The 18,046-nt window shown below is 37.9% G+C and overlaps 1 protein-coding gene across 4 annotated transcripts in view; it reads left to right on the top strand.

Annotated features, from left to right (window-relative positions):
* Positions 1–18,046, top strand: part of rbm33a (RNA binding motif protein 33a) — a 150,655-nt gene that overhangs the window by 51,120 nt on the left and 81,489 nt on the right. For all 4 annotated transcript variants that reach the window (XM_048556169.2, XM_048556160.2, XM_048556152.2 and 1 more), the window contains exons 6-9: positions 2,129–2,269; positions 4,887–5,055; positions 10,246–10,430; positions 14,154–14,424. In XM_048556169.2, coding sequence (XP_048412126.1) covers positions 2,129–2,269; positions 4,887–5,055; positions 10,246–10,430; positions 14,154–14,424 — 766 coding nt within the window. The remainder of the gene's footprint in view (positions 1–2,128; positions 2,270–4,886; positions 5,056–10,245; positions 10,431–14,153; positions 14,425–18,046) is intronic.

Genomic DNA, 18,046 nt, shown 5'->3' with positions numbered 1-18,046 from the left:
AGGTGAACAGTGGCCTGAGGATGGAGTCAATGTTGGGTACCTGGGGCTGTGAGGCACCAGTGCTAACCACTGAGCCACTGTGCCTGCCCTTGAAGAGATTTGCCAGTGGTGTTAGGGAGAGTTGAAACAAGCTTGTCAGGGGAACAGTAAATTGGACGTAAAATCAGAAGGCAAACATGAAGTAAGCTGAAACTGTTAAACAGTGTCATAAAGACAATGTTGAGGGGCTCTCTAACTGACTGCAACATTTGCAACAAGATCACTGATTTGAATGCCAAGTGGAGGTGAGTGGATGTAATCAAATTCCCTCTGTGGAAGCACGGCTGCAGGTTGATCAAGACAGGGTACTGAATATTCAGCAATATTCAGAATTTGGTAGGACCAGGCACAAAGGAAAAGGAGATGGGCAGTTGCCAATGATAGGGATGGGATTGATGAGAACATCAATAAAAGATGTTCATTGACTGGAAGAACTATATGAGCCATCTCAAGTAAAAGCAAAATACTGCTGATGCTGGAGATCTGAAATGCACAGAATGCTGGAGAAATTCTCCAGGTCTGGCAGTATCTGTGGTAATGAAAAATGTTAACAATCCTTTCAAGATGAAAGCCAATGGTCAGCCTTTTTTATATTTTTCAACTGTGAAAAAGTTCTTAATGATTTATACACATGAGCATTCAACTCTTGAGCGGGGATCTTATAGAAACATATAAAATTATGAAGGGAATTGATAAGATAAAAGTAGAGGGGATGTTCCCATTGGCAGGTGAAGCTAGGACAAGAGGGCATAGCCTCAAGATTAGAGGGAGCAGATTTAGGACTGAATTGAGAAGGAACTTCTTCACTCAGAGGATTGTTAATCTATGGAATTCCTTGCCCAGTGAAGTAGTTGACAATATTTCAGTAAACGTTTTTAAAGCTAAGGTCGATTTTTTTTTAAACAATAAAGGAATTAAGGGATATGGTGAGAACGCGGGTAAGTGGATTTGAGTCCATGAAAAGATCAGCCATGATCTTACTGAATGGTGGAGCAGGCTTGAAGGGCCAAATGGCCTACTCTTGCTCCTAATTCTTATGTTCTCTATTGTTGCATAACTACTGACACTCAACATTAGGAAACTATTCCGATTAGATTTCCCCCAGTTCTGATTGATATTTTCAGATAGTTCGTCAGTGTAATTCTTAGTACGTTTGGGATTTGTTAGCAATGTCTGGTTGTGGGGCTACATCTAACTTTGGGCATTATTTTCAGTTTTGCAAGCATGGACTATATGGTTTGTACTCTCCTTATTACAGAGAGCTGAAGGAATGTGCGTGATCTAATAGTTAATGAGCCACATTACATCTGGCATCACCATAACATTCGTGGTGTGGTTCACTTGTGCACAAAGCCCCATATATTCACATGACCACAGAACCCTGAGCTTTGCAAATAAAAAAACGCATCATAGATTGTACTTTTTCAAAATAAACAAAAGCTTGGGAAAATATAAACAAAGTGCTGGAGTGCTGTTTTTACTTTCAGATTTCTAACATTTGTTGCGTTATTGTTCTTTTTATAAAGCTTAGGGTACAGCCTTTCCCTGGTGCATTTCCCGTGGCAATATCTTGACTATTCAGAATGGAGTTGCTTGATTTGAATTTGAACAGACACTTGGCAAGTTGGTTCCATTGCCACTCCTTTTCCAATCAGAATTGACTTGCCAACTAGTTTTTATGCAACATAACTGGTTATTCTTTTTAACATTTAGTAGACTTGTGATTCTGTCCTGATGAACCCAAGAAACAAGCTTCATCAGCTTTATTTTTAAGAATATGCGAGAAACAGTACGAAATGAAAAGCTGGTTGAAACTAAACTATGCAACATTTGGGTGTACAAGTCTGTAAAAGCATCTGTTTCCAAATTGTGAGTTGAATATAAATTTGATAAGCAGGTTAGTAATGGTGTTTCAGAAACATTCTGTTACCTACCTAATAAATAGAGCTGTCAATCAATGTGGGAATTTGTTTACTTCACGATGATCCTGAGTAGTGTCTGAAGTAGAAGGGAAATATCAGTTATTGCACTTCCCAGTATCTTGAATCACACAATTTCCTGCAAGGGTACACTTTTTCTTCACTATCAGGACGAAGACTACACGCAGTTTTATGCCACAAACCAGGATATGCCAGGAGACCTGCAAACTCAGGATAATGAAGTCTATGAGGAAGCAACAGCTGCAGATACACAGGAGCAAGTTGTTGAAGTTGCACAAGAACCTGAAGAGGTAAAAGCATCAAAAATGTAAATAGTGTTTTTGACTCAAGAATAAATAATGTATGAATCAATCCAGGTTCCTTTTCATGCATTTGGATTGTGGAATTGACAGTGGGTTGGAACTTGTCTTAATTGAATTTGGGGAAGAAATGGACCATTTGTACAACAGCTTCCCTTAATGATCTGACAAAGACTTTTTTCCTTGTCTGTAAAGCAATGCTCATGATAAAATTATGCATTTATATAATTGTCACACAAAATGTAAGCCCCCACAACAGCTAGCATTTATGTAGCATTTCTAACTTCAAGTGTCCAAGGCACTTTACAGGAATGTTATCAAACAATAATTTTCAACATGCTACGTATCAGAATATCAGAAAAGATGACTTGTGCAAGGAGGGTGTTAGGAGTTGAAAGAAGGAAGTCCAGAGTTGAAGATGTAGATATGCATTCAGCTGAAGGCATGGTAATCAGTGATGATCTGATTAAGGTCAGGAATGTATAAGAAGGCATGCATGGAGGAAGCAGATCTCAGAGGATTACATGACCCGAATAAGGTTACAGTGATAAGATAGAGCGAGAATGCAAAGTGGTTTGAAATGATGGTGAGAATTGAGATGAAGTTGTTGTCAGTGAAGGTTGTCAATATGGGTGATGAACGAATGGAACTTTTGGTTGAGTTCAACAACAGAAATTGCTGGAAAGCTCAGTAGGCCTGGCAGCATCTGTGGAGAGAAATTAGGGTTCATGTTTCGAGTCAAGTGACCCTTCCTCAGAACTGATGTAACCTTGATTTAGAAAGTTTGGAATCCAGTTTGCCGTTTTGATCATTTTCTTAACCTACCCTATCACCTTCAAACTGTCAAAGCAAACACTCGGACTTCTCTAGTCCGGCATCCCATTTTGAATTGTGTCCTGACTTTAACATTGCTTCTCCTTGTTATACCTTACCACAGCTTTCCAGCTTCTACATGTCTTCCCATACCCATCAGCCTTCTGTGACCTCTTGAATTCAGTTGCTATCCTTCTTACAGTTCACGGTACTCCTATGTTTTATGTCCTCTGCAAATTTAATTCAACTTTCACTAACCCAATAATTGTATGATTTATTGTGAGAGACACATTTGGCCGATTATATTTGTAACAAATCTAAACTTGAATAGGTCAAAATTCCCTGTAGTGTAAAGCTTGGAGAACAGTACATTCAGAACCACTTGTTCTCAAAGCTGACTTGGCAGGGTTTGAGTAAAGATGACTGGAGAATGGGAAGGAGTTAGGTTGTGGAGCCTGATACTTTCTGCAGTGCTGGGAGCAGCTGCAGCAAATTGTATTTTTTCCCTGGTGAGTAAAAATGGCATACCAACAACCAAGCAGCTTGTTAGTAAATAGATGGTACTTAATTGAATTTGACTATTTGCACCATTATTCTGCTGATTTTGGTTGAGGGGCTAGGTAAGATTTAAAACTGTTCTTTATTACAGCATCCTTGAGCAATTGCCACATTTATAAAAATCAGTGTTAGTACAATAGTTGTGCCAGTGCTACTGCTTGTGTGGAGCTCTGGTTTCAGGGATGCTTGCAAGTCATCAGCTATGCACTGAGATAAGATTTTAAAATATATAGAGAAACTTGTCCAAAATTACTAATCTGTCAGCCGTGTCATGACTCATCTTGCAGACTTACATTTGCACTTAATATTCCTGGTGTTTGCTGTATAACCTAGACACATTAAGTGAGATACTGTGACGTATTGAAACTAGACTGCAGTTGACAGTTGGTAAAGTTAAGTGTTTCATGTTCTTGATTATGTTTAATTTGTGCTACTTGCTATATTATGGGTGGAACAAGGAAACAGTGAGGACTTTTACGCGAATTGGTATCTTTAATTGGTTTATTCACTCAGACAATTATGTACTGCATTTATTAGTTCAAATTTGCTTACTTGATGAGTCTTGGTTAATATAATAATGCCAAAATGAAGCTGAAAGTTTGGACATTAACAAACACATTTCTGCCTTATTAAATCCTCAGCCAGTTCACATGTGGAATTCATCACAAATTTGATCAGCGATTCATTGACTATACTTTGGGAAATCCCCAAGCTTTGAAATAAATATTTGCTAATGCCCTGTTGACTCTCTCCTTTATCAAATAAACCAGTATTAAACTATTACAACTTCTGTGGCACAAATGCTTTGGATATCTGTTCTGTTGCTATCAGCTTAATTATTTTAAGTAATGTATTAACCTGTGGACATATCAGTGTCTCGAACTTATGTTTCCCACAAGATTTGTGTCTTCTCATGGATGTCCATTCCAAAGTCTGACTGATTTATGTACCACTGTGAGCTACGGTACAGTTGACTTGAATGATTTATCTATCTCACTCAACAAATTTCTATACAAAATTATAACCTGTGAAGAATTTAAAATCAAATTTAAAATTAGCAGTTCATGTGTTAAAGTATCATTATTGGAATAGTAGAAGCACTCAACTGAGTTGCAAGGTACTAGGTCCACAACCTATTCCAGAAACTGGATTAACATTGATCTTTCAGTGCAAATAGGGCAATGAATATTGCAGTTTGTTCAGTCATTGGAGAAATGTGACACTTTTGTATGTTTAGGTGGTGAAACAAATACAGGAAGTAGAAGAAAGAAAGGAAGTCTCTGATGATGAAGATGAAGATGATGAAGAGTCTGGAAGAATGCGTTTCAAAACTGAACGGAAAGAAGGAACTGTTATTAGGTTAACGGATGCAGCTAGAAAGAGGAGAAACATTCCAGACACATTGGGTAAGCGATGTTTTTCTTACTAATCCTGTCAGTGAGGCAAGAAAGGTCTTATGTTCTTAAAAATTATGTTGCTATTGATTTGACCCTTTCTCCCTATTCCTTTCCAGTAGTAAGACAACTTCTGTTTGTTGACAGTTTCATGGGAAGACACAGCATTTACGTATCTTTCTTCGTCATTTAACATTATTTTATCTGATTATCAGAATGATCAAAAACAGAAATTCCTGGAAAAGCTCAGCAGTTCTAGCAACATCTGTGGAGAGAGAGTAGTGTTAATATTTCAAGTCCAGTGACCCGTCTGTTCTGAATAAGGGTCACTGGATCCAAAATGTTCACTCTGTTCCACTTTCTAACAGTTACAAATACATATATGTTGGAAATACTCTGTAGGTCAGGAAAGGTCTTTAATCAGAATTGAGTATAGGTAGAAATGTAATTGTCCTGAAGCACGCCTGTGCGCTCATTCTTACGCTTGATTGCGTACACTCCCTCTTCTCAGATTCTTTATAACCTGAATATTTACCAGCTTTTTCTATTTTTTACCTTTCCAAAATCTTAGTTATGTATAAATGGATTGCTGTGAGAATCTAGCAATCAAATTAGCCATTGTAGAAAATACGTCCACATTTGCTTTACCAGCCCAGGCTAGTTGAAGCACCAAGCACTTAAATGATTGTTCCAAGGTGCTGACCCACAGAAGGAGAATTTAAGCAAGCCAGTCAAATATTTAATTATACATGCCCACTACAATGAGCCTTAAAGGAGGAAAGCATGTGATAGATGATGATTGTGTGTCTGAAGCCACAACTACAGTTGATGTCAGTAAAATGAAGGTAGGAAGTTCGATTATGCAATGGGGAATATAGAGTTTTGGGTTAATTCTAAGGTTGGAGGAGGTTGCAGAAATAGAACAAGGCATTAAAGTAATTTAGAACGTACTTGCAATTTGAGGAATTGAGATTCTGTAATTTTTTTTATCCAATACTGAAAGGTTAAGAATGACTGCCTGACATGTAAGATGACTGTTTGAGTTTCCTGAATCACACTTCTTCAAACCCTGCCCTGAGATACTTGATTATGGTTGATATGGGAATTTACCATTTTTGTACAATTTTTGAAAGGGCTTAAATGGTTAGTTTTCCAGAGATTGTTGAGATGATGGCAAAACAACCCGGAGAATTTCTATGGAAATTGTAGGTATCTGAAGCTTTTCTAACAATGTCTGCAAATGTTTTGGTAAAGGAGGCCTTTAAAATTAATTCTGCTGCACTATCTTTGCTGACAATTTTCCTTTGTGCCAAAAAATTCTCTCGTTGTGATTTCTGCACCCTAAGAAATGCAAAATCCTCTATTGCAAATATCTTTTTTCTGTCTCTACACTTCTATTATTGTCAGCATTTCTTGATATTTGTATGATTGGGGAATTCCAGAATCTCGAGCCTAGTCAGCTGTAAGTAGGGTGCCAGCCGGTAAGTAGGGAAGGTGGAGTCTGGGATTGAAAGGGTTTGTAGATAATGGAGGTTTGTAATGCTTCAAGAGACCTGAGAAAGGGATTGTTGAGCTCTGAAAGGTGGCTTGTTTATTGTCTCTGGTGGAGGTCTGATTCAAGACAGAATTGGAGGACAAAATTTAGGCTGACATTTATTTAGAACTGTATTGAGCAATTTGAGGTCTGTAAATGAAATCACAAGTAGGGCGGGGGGCATTTATCTCGTTCACCCCTCTTGGTGACTTGAGCATTTGGCCTAATTGTCCTACCTAAAGACTATTTTCAGTATTAATTAATTTGTGGGAGGTGATATGCTTCTTGACTTCTGTCCTGTGGCCTCTTAATATGAAGTTTGCGTATTGTTATCCTGTATTTTTGGTTTGTTTTTTTCTAATTCCCTCATTCTTGACAAGTACTTTTATTTATCTTAGTAAAACTGAATTGCAGTTCACTGACTTCGTCTGACAGTGATCATGGCTTATTTGTTTTTTATCTCAGAAAATACACCTTCATCCAAAGTGGATACTTATCACATTCTTTGTTCTGCTAATTTTCTCATTTCCTCCTCCTTTCCACTTTTTCTTAAAAACATTATCTCCTTCATAGAGAACAGTTCTTTGAGTACCAAATATCCTAATCCAAACAACTTTCATTCATGTATAAACTGATTTCAGTGGTATTTGTGTACATTGTGAGAGATCAGAACTGGAGTCATCCTATGTAATGTATAATGTCACATTTTTCCTTGGAAAAATTTACTGTTTTGACAGTTACAGGTTTTGTTACATAATTGTAATTGGAAATGTTGAAAAGAGAGAGAGCATATCCATGACCGGAAAGCTCAAAATTATTGAATTGTTGACTAAGGGTGTTTTTTTTTAGAGAGAATGTTGAATATGTTTAATTTTGTGGCGTGGGGTCCATGATGTAATACAATGGGGCCTGAACTTCAGTTTAAAGAAACTCAATTATTCATTTTTGATGCGCTAAATTTGAAAGTAAGATGTGTCCTGTTTCTTTGAAAATCTTGAGGGGAGTTTATTGACTTGGTCATGCTAATGTGAAGGAATGGACAAATGGTTAAATCAGGTATAGATTCATGATTAGTACAATTAAATGGGGAACTGTTTTGAATTCCATGCTTCTTATGAGATTTTTTGTGCCATTGTAGTTTTATGTCACTGCAGCAGGCCACTGTCAGTGTCTGCAAATGTCCTCCCACTCGTTGCACTGTTATATTGTGAATGGCAACTAGAAAATTGGTTTTATTTCTCCTCCTCACATCAAGAATTTAAGATGGGGGGGGGGGGAAAAAGTCTTTTCTGTCAGGGAGAGCAGAAAAAAATATGTTCTCCTGTTCTTCTTGAACGAAAAATATCCATAGTCCTAGGTAATGAGTGATAGTCTGCTTTATTTGGATTTCACAAACTTGAATATTATTTATTTCAAGTATTTGCTGTATCAAAGGATTTTAAACCATTCTTACAGTTATATTTCACGAACAGCAATGATTGAAAAAAATTGCATTTTCTTTTAAATTAACGTTTGCTTTAAAATGACAGCAATTTTGAAAATTTGAGGCTTTTCCTATAGGGTAGTGAATGAACAGTTTATAAAGCAAAAGCAATCGATAAACACTCGAAGACTACAGCATTGCAGCCACTCTCAACTGGAACCTTGAAGTTGTTGAAAAAGCATTTAAAGGACAATTGACATTGCAGTTCACGTTGCAAATGTAATCTCCACTTTGTCAGATTTTGCTGACCTAATGTGACAGCTTATTTCGATTGGATGAAAGCATTCTTGCCAACTGATTAGAGTTGTCATGTGAAGCTATTTTATTATTGGCTATACTGAAATTAATCTTGACATCTAAGAACGCATGAATAACGTCTATAATTGCTGAATCACTGTATCGCCAAAATATGAGATGTTCTGTGCACATTTGAAATAAAGCTCTTTTTGAATGTTATTGTAGACAGAGCTAAGTGATTATTCATATGAAAAATACCTCATTTCAAGTTGGTCCTTTAACTTCTTTGTTTGAATAGATTTTTGCTAATTGAAACATGACTAAAATCTGAAATATTCTATTTTGTTAAAGGTCTGGTTTTACCTCCATTGCAGTCGTATGAGAGTTCAGAATATGATCATTTGAAAAAATATAAAAAACTAACTAGATGTTGGCCTTTACTGAGAAAAAGCGTTTTGATTCATGATTTTTAGTGTTGTAATGAGGGAATGTTAAACTACTCAGCTGGGATTAAAAATTCTGTAACATCACTAGAAAAGAACCATATGTTTCCCTGATGTCCTAACCATTGATTATCCTTCACTTAGTATCAAGGAAACAGATTGTCTGGTTATTCATCTCATTGCTGTATGGTGCAAATTTGCCAAGTCAGCTGGCTTGTTTTCTACATCGCAGCAATGTTTTGACATGTACCATGGTTGTGAAATACAAGCAAATTATTGTTTCTACATCACTAATGTTAAATATTCTTTATTTACTGAGTATCATGTCTGTTTCCCTTACCCACTGATCTTGTCGAGTGGGAAGCACAAAATATGCTGGACTTTAATATGGACCCACACATTTCTGCAAATGCATTTGAAGTAAACATGAAGCATGACTATTTCCTTGAAATCCCTCATTTCGGGGAAGTTTCTATCACTGAAACTGTGATTTTTTTTCAACAATCAGCAACGGTTTCATAGTCATCATTGGACACTTAATCCCATTTTTAGAAAAAAAAATTATTCAGATTCCATGGCAAGATCTGAACTTGGGTCCCCAAACCATCGCCTGGGTCTATGGATTAACAGTCCAATGGTAATACCACGAGGCCATCGCCTCCCCTTATAAGGCTGAAGTCACCATAGTCATACTCAATAGAAAGAGATGAATGGTGGTGGTTTAACCTAAGGGTCGCTAGATCTCAGGCAAGGGGACAGGTTGAGAAGGAGGCACCTTGGCTGATTGAGGAACTGAACCCATGCTTTGGTTTCATTACATTGCAAACTAGCTGTCCAGCCAACTGAGCTAACCAAACTCCCTCAAGGATGTTTCTGTGGTTTGCTGGCCAATATTTATGCAATAGGTAGCAGCACTTCGGTAGACTAAATATCTGCTAAGTTATCTTGATGTTTATGGAATAGTGCTTTGAACAAATTGGTTGCTGTATTTGCATGCATTACAACAGTGATTGTCCTGCCGAAATACTTAGTTGGCAGTTCATTTACAATGTTTTTGCTTGCTAGGCTATTTCAGAGCACGGTTAAGTCAATGCAAATGGTGTCTTGTCATATTTGCTCTCAATCTAAATCTTCTGTTGAATTTGAGGACCTTTACTTGATCCTGCATTGAAAAAAACACCCTTGTTAATAGGTGTTTATATATTCAGTCTAATTTGTGTGAACATGTGATCATAAAAAATTACAGAAAAAAAATTCTGTTCATCAGATTAACTTAGGGTGTTTTTCTCCAAAATCCACCTCATTGAATCTCACTTTCTTTCTTCTGTCTTTAAACCAGTGGTGCGCTTCTGAACCTAGTTTCGTCTATTAAGTTTTCTCAGGACCTTTTGCTTCAGTCAGTTCGTGTTATCAATTTTTAGTAGAAAATCAAGGTAACATTGATTTAGATGCTTTAGACTGTAATTAAATAAAATTGTTGTCGTGTAATATTTGTATTATTTTAGAACTTTCTGATGAGGCTAAAGCAGCACTGCGTGAGTTTGAGGAGACTGAACGCCAACGAAAACAGGGAAAACGAGGTCGGCGAGGAGGGCCTTCGGCTAATGTTCCCTTTTGTGATCAAAGGAGAGATGGTGGTAGGAGGAGAGATCAACGGCTGCCCTTGATGCAAGTGCCTCCATCATTGCAGGTAAGTATTTCTACTTGTACTTTATCCTCCATAAAAACTCTTTTTATTAATTTAGTTGATAAGTAAGTGAAGTTTGACAGTGTTGAAGAATAGATAGTGATTACATCCAGCCAGCCTGTTCACACGCAGGCCGATAATTTGTCAGTCTTCATTACCTGTTGAGCCATGATTTCTGTATCCATGGAAACTGTAAGAACTTGGTGTATTTTCCATAAATTATCTCTGCTGCTTATTTGTTATATTTGTTTGTTTTGAAATGTAGTAATCAAAGTGCAGTCAAAAAAAATAACGCAGCAGCAGAGAAAGAAAACCTGCACCTGGGCATTTACTGCAGTTGTGCCAGTGAAAAACTACTTTAAATTACAACTTCTTATTGACACGCAGTTTCTACCTCTCAGATGTTGTAACAGTCCAGCGAAAAGAATAGCAAGACTTAGCTATTTCTTGAATTTACTTTTGAGTGCAGAATTTTACCAGTGATCAAAAATAAGCAAGTGCTTTAACCTTGATAATAAAATGTGAGGCTGGATGAACACAGCAGGCCCAGCAGCATCTTAGGAGCACAAAAGCTGACGTTTCGGGCCTAGACCCTTCATCAGAGAGGGAGATGGGGTGAGGGTTCTGGAATAAATAGGGAGGGAGGGGGAGGCGGACTGAAGATGGAGAGAAAAGAAGATAGGTGGAGAGAGTATAAGTAGGGAGGTAGAGAGGGGATAGGTCAGTCCAGGGAAGACGGACAGGTCAAGGAGGTGGGATGAGGTTAGTAGGTAGGAGATGGAGGTGCGGCTTGGGGTGGGAGGAAGGGATGGATGAGAGGAAGAACAGGTTAGGGAGGCAGAGACAGGTTGGACTGGTTTTGGGATACAGTGGGTGGAGGGGAAGAGCTGGGCTGGTTGTGTGGTGCAGTGGGGGGAGGGGACGAACTGGGCTGGTTTTGGGATGCGGTGGGGGAAGGGGAGATTTTGAAGCTGGTGAAGTCCACATTGATACCATTGGGCTGCAGGGTTCCCAAGCGGAATATGAGTTGCTGTTCCTGCAACCTTCGGGTGGCATCATTGTGGCACTGCAGGAGGCCCATGATGGACATGTCATCAAGAGAATGGGAGGGGGAGTGGAAATGGTTTGCGACTGGGAGGTGCAGTTGTTTATTGCGAATGATTTTTACCAAGCTAAAATAGGTGGATTTTTGCTCAACAAGAATAGTGATATGAGGTTGTTGACTTAGCCGCCGAGTGGCTTGTTCTCGTTGAGGTGTTTCGTCACCATGCTCAGTGACATCATCAGTGGAGCCTCCAATGAAGTGATATTATTCTACTCCACTTGGAATTTGAACAGTCTGGTCTGTTGCAGTGAGTAGCGTCCTTTCTGATTGTGATCTGTATGCGTTTGCGTAGAGTCAAATTCCAAATGTTTGTTGATTGCATCATGGGTAGAGAACCATGACTGTAGGAATTCCTGTGCGTGTCTAATGTTTGGCTTGGGCTACTATGGTTACCTTGTCCCAGTTAAACTGATGGCAGTCAATGTCTGAGTGTACTGATATTAAGGAGAATTTGTTGTGCCGCTTTGCTGCTAGTTGATGTTCATGTATTCTGATGGCTAGTTTCCTTCCTGTCTCTCCGATGTGATGTTTGGCAGTCGTTGCATGGTATTTTGTAAATCCCCTTGTCCACTGCATGTTGTGAAAATGGAGTCTTTAACCCTTGGCAGTGTTTGTGTAGAGTGGCTGTGGGCTTCTGAGCTACTGTGAATCATAGTGGTCTTCAGAGTCTTGTTGTCAGTTTCGATATGTTCTTGATGTAGGGCAGTGTGGCTAGGTGTGCTAGGGCACACTGTGTCCTCTTGTCTATTTTAGTAGGCATCTACGGATGAAATTGCGGGGATATCCGTTGATAGCGAGGATTTTGTACAGGTGCTCTTCCTCTTTCCTGCTTAGTTTCAGGGTGTTGCAGTGTGTCTTGGCCCATTTAAATAGTGTCCTAATGCAGGTTTAAAAAAAGCCATAGCAAATCTGCATTAGGACACTGTTTAAATAGGCCAAGACACACTTAATAGGGTTAAAAAACTTTCCTTAATATCAGTATACTCAAACACTGAAGGCCATCTGTTTAACTGGAACAGGGCACCCGTAGTAGCCCGAGCCAAACACAGACACACAATTCCTGGAGGCATGGTTTTCCACCCATAACATAATCAACAAACATCTGGAATTGGACACCATAAACAAACCCATACAGATCAAAGCCGGAAAGGACTCTCCTCACCATAACGGACCAGACAGTATAAACTCCAAAAAACAAAACAGAAATGAAAGTTCAGCAGGTCTGGCAGCATATGTGAAGGAAAAAACAGAATTAATGTTTCGGGTTCGGTGATCCTTCCTCAGAACCTCTGATTTGTTTCCTGATTTACAGCATCTGCAGTTCAGTTGTTTTTTTTAAATTTAGTGTTAATTCCGAGCTGAGTAGAATAATATCGCTTCATCAGAGGCTCCAGTGATGATGTCACCTAGCATGGTGATGCACCATCTCAATGAGAACAAGCCAGCTTGGCAACCAAGTCAACAACTTCACCCACAACATGAGCTATTGATCTTTGCAAAACTTTAAATAATAGAGATATAGATAAAGGTTTGAGGGCCAAGATGGATGGATGGAGCTGAGATACAGATCAGTCATGATCTCATTGAACAAGCTCAAGGGGATGACCAAACTATTATATTTAAAGTTGTAAATATTCATGTATTGAAATTTCATATTAGTTTCAAGTGAATATGATTCATTGTATTAGAATTTCCCCTGTTGCAAAGAGAGCAGCATAGTGAGCATGGGAAGATGATGAGAAGACAGTTTTTAACATACCAAATTTACAGAAAAGGTAAATGCTGTACAGGCTAGCAAGGTCCTGGGTTTTGACTGATTGGTCAACTTTGCAGTTTTGATTGCTGTCTCACAGCAGTTACATAAATGTGTATGTGTGTAATGTTGATGAGCATCCCTGATGTTCTGTTCTGTTACATACCAGGAGAGTACTGTTCATGAATAATGAGGCAACTTTATATTGAGGTATCAAGGGCAAAGCATTATGTTATTATGTACTGCATTGAACATTTTGTATTGTACAGGATACCACAAACAGCAATCAAGTGAATGATCAGTTTTTGATAGTATGAAATAAGCATGAAGAATATTGTTCTCTTTATATAGTGTTGCAGGCTCAACTGAATCACTGAAACAAGCAAATGAGTTTTTCTTTAACATCTCAATCATTAAATGACAGCTGTGACAATGTAGTTCCAGCTCCATACTGCACTGTTTTTGAAGTAGTTTATTTATCCAAGACCTGGAGTAATGTATATCCTTGCAATCTTCCATTTGGAAGGAAGAATGCTGTCAATTGAATTAAGCTAAGACTTGTTTGCATTGCAATTGGCAGCATTTAAATTAGCAATTACATTAAATTTTACCAGTTGCAGGTATTGGTATCATACCAGTCTACCAATATTGTGTTTTAAAATGTCTCATTGCTTAAGAGTGGAATGGTTAATATACTTGAATATCAAGTCTAAGAGGTGAAGGCTAGATATTATGATGGGGATGAATCTCGTCTCTGTTCACAGATCTTGAGTTGTAATGGGGGTCATCAGAAGTTGGTGCTGTCTTAATTTTTCCCATCTCAATTGCAGTAAATGCCATAGCACAATTGTTACTTTTATTTTCTCAGAGTCCTCGTACTACAATGAATTCTTCAGAGCATCAATCTGGTAGAGGTACTGTACAACAGCGTCGGCAGCCACCGCCTCTTCTGGTACCCCAACGACATCCTTCCACATCTCAGATGTCTAGCTGCCCTCCACAGCAACCAGAACAGCAGGAACAGCAGAACTCAGAAACTGCTTCTGTTGATTTGAATTCAACGGTAATTTCAACACAGCAACCAAAGAACATTCATATAAACCCTCATTTCCGAGGTCCAGTCGTTACACCTGTGCAAGGTTAGAACTGCAAAATTTTGCCTAAATTCAATGTATGTTTTCTCCTCTTCTGTCCTCAAGACAGTGACTTATTCAGTGGTGCACTTGTGAATTAAAGGATTCTCAGCAATACTTTTGCCAAAGTAACTATTTTTTTTACATGTGAAATGTTTCGGGTCTTTTTGTTGTAATGTGGTTGGCAATTGAGCCTACTTGTCTTTAGCTGATGTATGTGAATCTTTCACGTGCGTATTACTTGATATCAGACACACAACGTTTAGCTGCAGTTTCTTTTCAACAAATTAAGACACATAGCCAGTTTGTCCTGATACTGATTGTTGTTAAATTTGAGCTTACCCAACCTATCAAAGATCAGAGACTGGATTTAGCAGACTGGCTGACAAATACAAAGTGAGATAATGGGGAGTCTATGTACCATTTTAAAGGCTGTCTTATTAATTTTTTGGGGGGCAGATTTAGGATTAAGAACTTCTGGTTAAAAAGGAAATTCATTTGAAAATGATTTTTTTTAATCCTGCCCCTGTTCATAACAATGAGCCTTTCTAACTTAATTGCACCTCAGATCTTGAAAGATTATTGTGAAAATGTTTGATAGTGAATTGAAGTAAAATTAAAACCTTTCTGTGCTCTTTATATATAGTGTACATTAACTTGAATTTTTAAATTTTGAGTAAATAGGTGTTTGGGAGGTTTGTTTCCAACATAAAAAATTTTCATTGCTACTTGAAATTTCAAATTTATTTCAACTGAACTGATTCATTCTAAAAGTGGTGCAGTCAAATGACTTTGTTGTCACCTGAGTACCCTGAGAAATTGATTAATTTCAGTATAATTGTATACTTATTGTTCTAATCCATCCTGGTGCATTACTTTTTACTGCTAATTCTTAACCAGGCAGGTGTTAGCTGAAGTAATTTGTGGCTCTTTTGGAATGAATTCATAACTTAAGTGAATCCTTTTGACTAAATGCAATTAATTTTGAACGAATATTCTGAAGTTTTTAATCATAAAAAGCTGAAATCCTTTATCCGTAACTTAAATTTTGATCCAGTTTCACTTGCATCCTTTGCATCAATGATCTGCTGAACTGATAAGTGTGTTGATTCCCAATTATGCTACTTCAGTTATTCAGCTTTTGTCTTCAGCTAAATGGATGATGGCAAAGTGAATTGCACCATCATTTTGCAGCACTTTTTAAAAGATATCTGTTGTAAAATTTTTATTTTCAACATTAGGTTTATAATTGTACGCCTGTTATGACTCCAATGAATATTGGTGCAGCAGTTTATATTAATCTGTTCAACTTGATTTCTTGTAAGGCCAGTTGTATGCCTTGAAGCCAATGCGAAATCGTCTCTGGTTTTGTAGGCATGGAATCGCTAATGTTAACAGCACTGTGGGAATAGCCACACCACAGATTGCAGTAGTTCGGGAAGTTAGCTCACCACCTTCTTGAGACCAGTTAGAGCTGAGCAATTGGCAGCAAACCACAAAATGAATAAATTTTTAAAATGTAGAATAAATAGTCTCGTTTGAGAAAAGTTCTCTTGCAGTGCTTTGCTTTTGATAGCATACGCCTGTTTTAAGGAGGACAGTCAATTTATATATTGAATGCTATGAAATCATTGTCAAAGAAGTTTATTTCAGTCCCACTTGTGTGTAATTTTAAAAATCTAAGCACCATTTTGTTTCAATGGTTTTCTGTTGAACTTTAAAACTTTGAAGGTGAAATACTGGAAATGGTTCTTCACGAATTAATTTTAGATGGATGACTCGAAAGTGCTTCCAGCACTCCCCTGTTAGATTGTTGAGCTCCCATACACTTGCTTAGGACTTGCTCTGTACTTGTGTGCCTTCAGTGTTATTCTGTAAGCTTCATTGAATGTTGGTCAGAAATGAATGTTAATACAATGTATCTATCTAAATTGAAAAACTATCTTATATCTGTTTTGTGATTCACATCGGTTATTTGCTGTGATGGCCACCCTTTGGCTAATTTACATATCATCCTTCCATTGTTTCAGTATTTTCAGATTGTTGCGTTATATGTTGTAAAATCCCTGCTGATTTTATGCTTACAGAATGAATTGCTTTCCTGGTAATGTGGAGATGTGCATCTGATTGGAAGTGGATAACGGGTGGGTGGGTAGCTAGGTGAGACACATTGGGTGGGATTTATTGGGCTCTGAAAATAACATACAAAACACAAAGTAAGATGAATTGCTTCTCAAGAATGAAAACACCTTGGCAGCGCTGGAACTTCTATCTCCTTTTTTGAAAAAGGAATTTTTTTTCTTAGCTATGTTAATTTGGATTGTCAATCGGTTATCTAATGTAGGCAGTCTCACATTTGTTGCAATTTTCTGATGGTTTAATGAGTTTACGAATCAATAATTCGGATATGATGCACTAGTTAATTAGATAAAGAAAGGATACAACCACGACAATTGGGGATGGTTCTTTGATAACTGAGGACAAATAGGCTGTTGGTGTGGAATGTCTTGATCTTGATTAAAGTGGTGGGGAGAGCATTTTCCTTTGTAGCCAACTTGTTAGGGACCTCTTCCCTTGGCCTTCCTGATTTCTCTCTGGTTTGTCTTGCTTCTGTATGATGAAGACTGCTGCCTACAAGGAGAAACTCCCCTCTGTCCTGGGTCTGTTTTGTTCTTGATCCCTGTGCAAATCCACCAGCACAGTTGCTCAGGCCTGGAATCTGGTTCCATAACTCCCAGCCATTACACGGTTTTTCCACTGCTGATGTGACTTCTACAACTTCCTTGGCTCCAATAGAATAATTCCAGCATCACATTGGCCAACCACCTATAGTCGTAGCCTGGTGCTTTGGGTCCTGACTGCTCCTATCTGAGCATGGCAGTAACTGTTATATGATAGTTCCAGGGACAGACTATTGTCTGTGTTAATCAGTTGTCTGAACCCTTTTGGCAAGTGGCGAAGGGATGGGCATTCATGATGCCAGATGATGATTGTCCCCTTGCCTGCGTTCATCTAAGGATTAGTTTACCATTCTCTCCAAAGTACAAAACATACTTACTTTTGAAAACAACATAACAATAATTGGGTGTTTTCAGCTCTTGATAAATTGTTGATGCTAGTTAAATGGCCATCATGACCACTGTGTTATTTGTAATTCTTTCTTTGTTTTCAGATGCGAGAATTTTGTAAAGTTGATTACAGCTGTAATAGCTTTTAAATAGCTACTCTTTAACCTAGAAAAAAAACAGTTTTTAAGGGACCCTAATATTTAATACCTATGTTTTCCAAATATACTAACTTTGGTAATTTATAAGGAAAGGTGATGATAAAAATGTGACTTGAGCCTTGTTACATTAGAAACCATGTGAATTTATTAAATACTATCAAAAGCTGATGTCAAAATACTTAAGTGCCAATTGGTTTGTCTAATCAGTTTGTGATAGGATCAAATGGTGTTTAATTGGAAGTTTACATGTGTCAAAAGCTGTTTGGACAATATTAACTGTTAGACGGCCAGGCCCAATTGATTTTGTTTTTTTCAGAAGCTTGATCAATATTCGTGATTGTGCATAAGCTGTTTTACTGCTATAAAATGCAAACAAAGAGCTGACAATTTGCTTTAAGTCCT

This window comes from Stegostoma tigrinum, chromosome 2 (assembly GCF_030684315.1).
Source record: "Stegostoma tigrinum isolate sSteTig4 chromosome 2, sSteTig4.hap1, whole genome shotgun sequence".
Lineage (NCBI taxonomy): Eukaryota > Metazoa > Chordata > Chondrichthyes > Orectolobiformes > Stegostomatidae > Stegostoma > Stegostoma tigrinum.
Note: the sequence above shows the minus strand (reverse complement) of the source record. Positions and strands in the feature narration are given on the sequence as shown.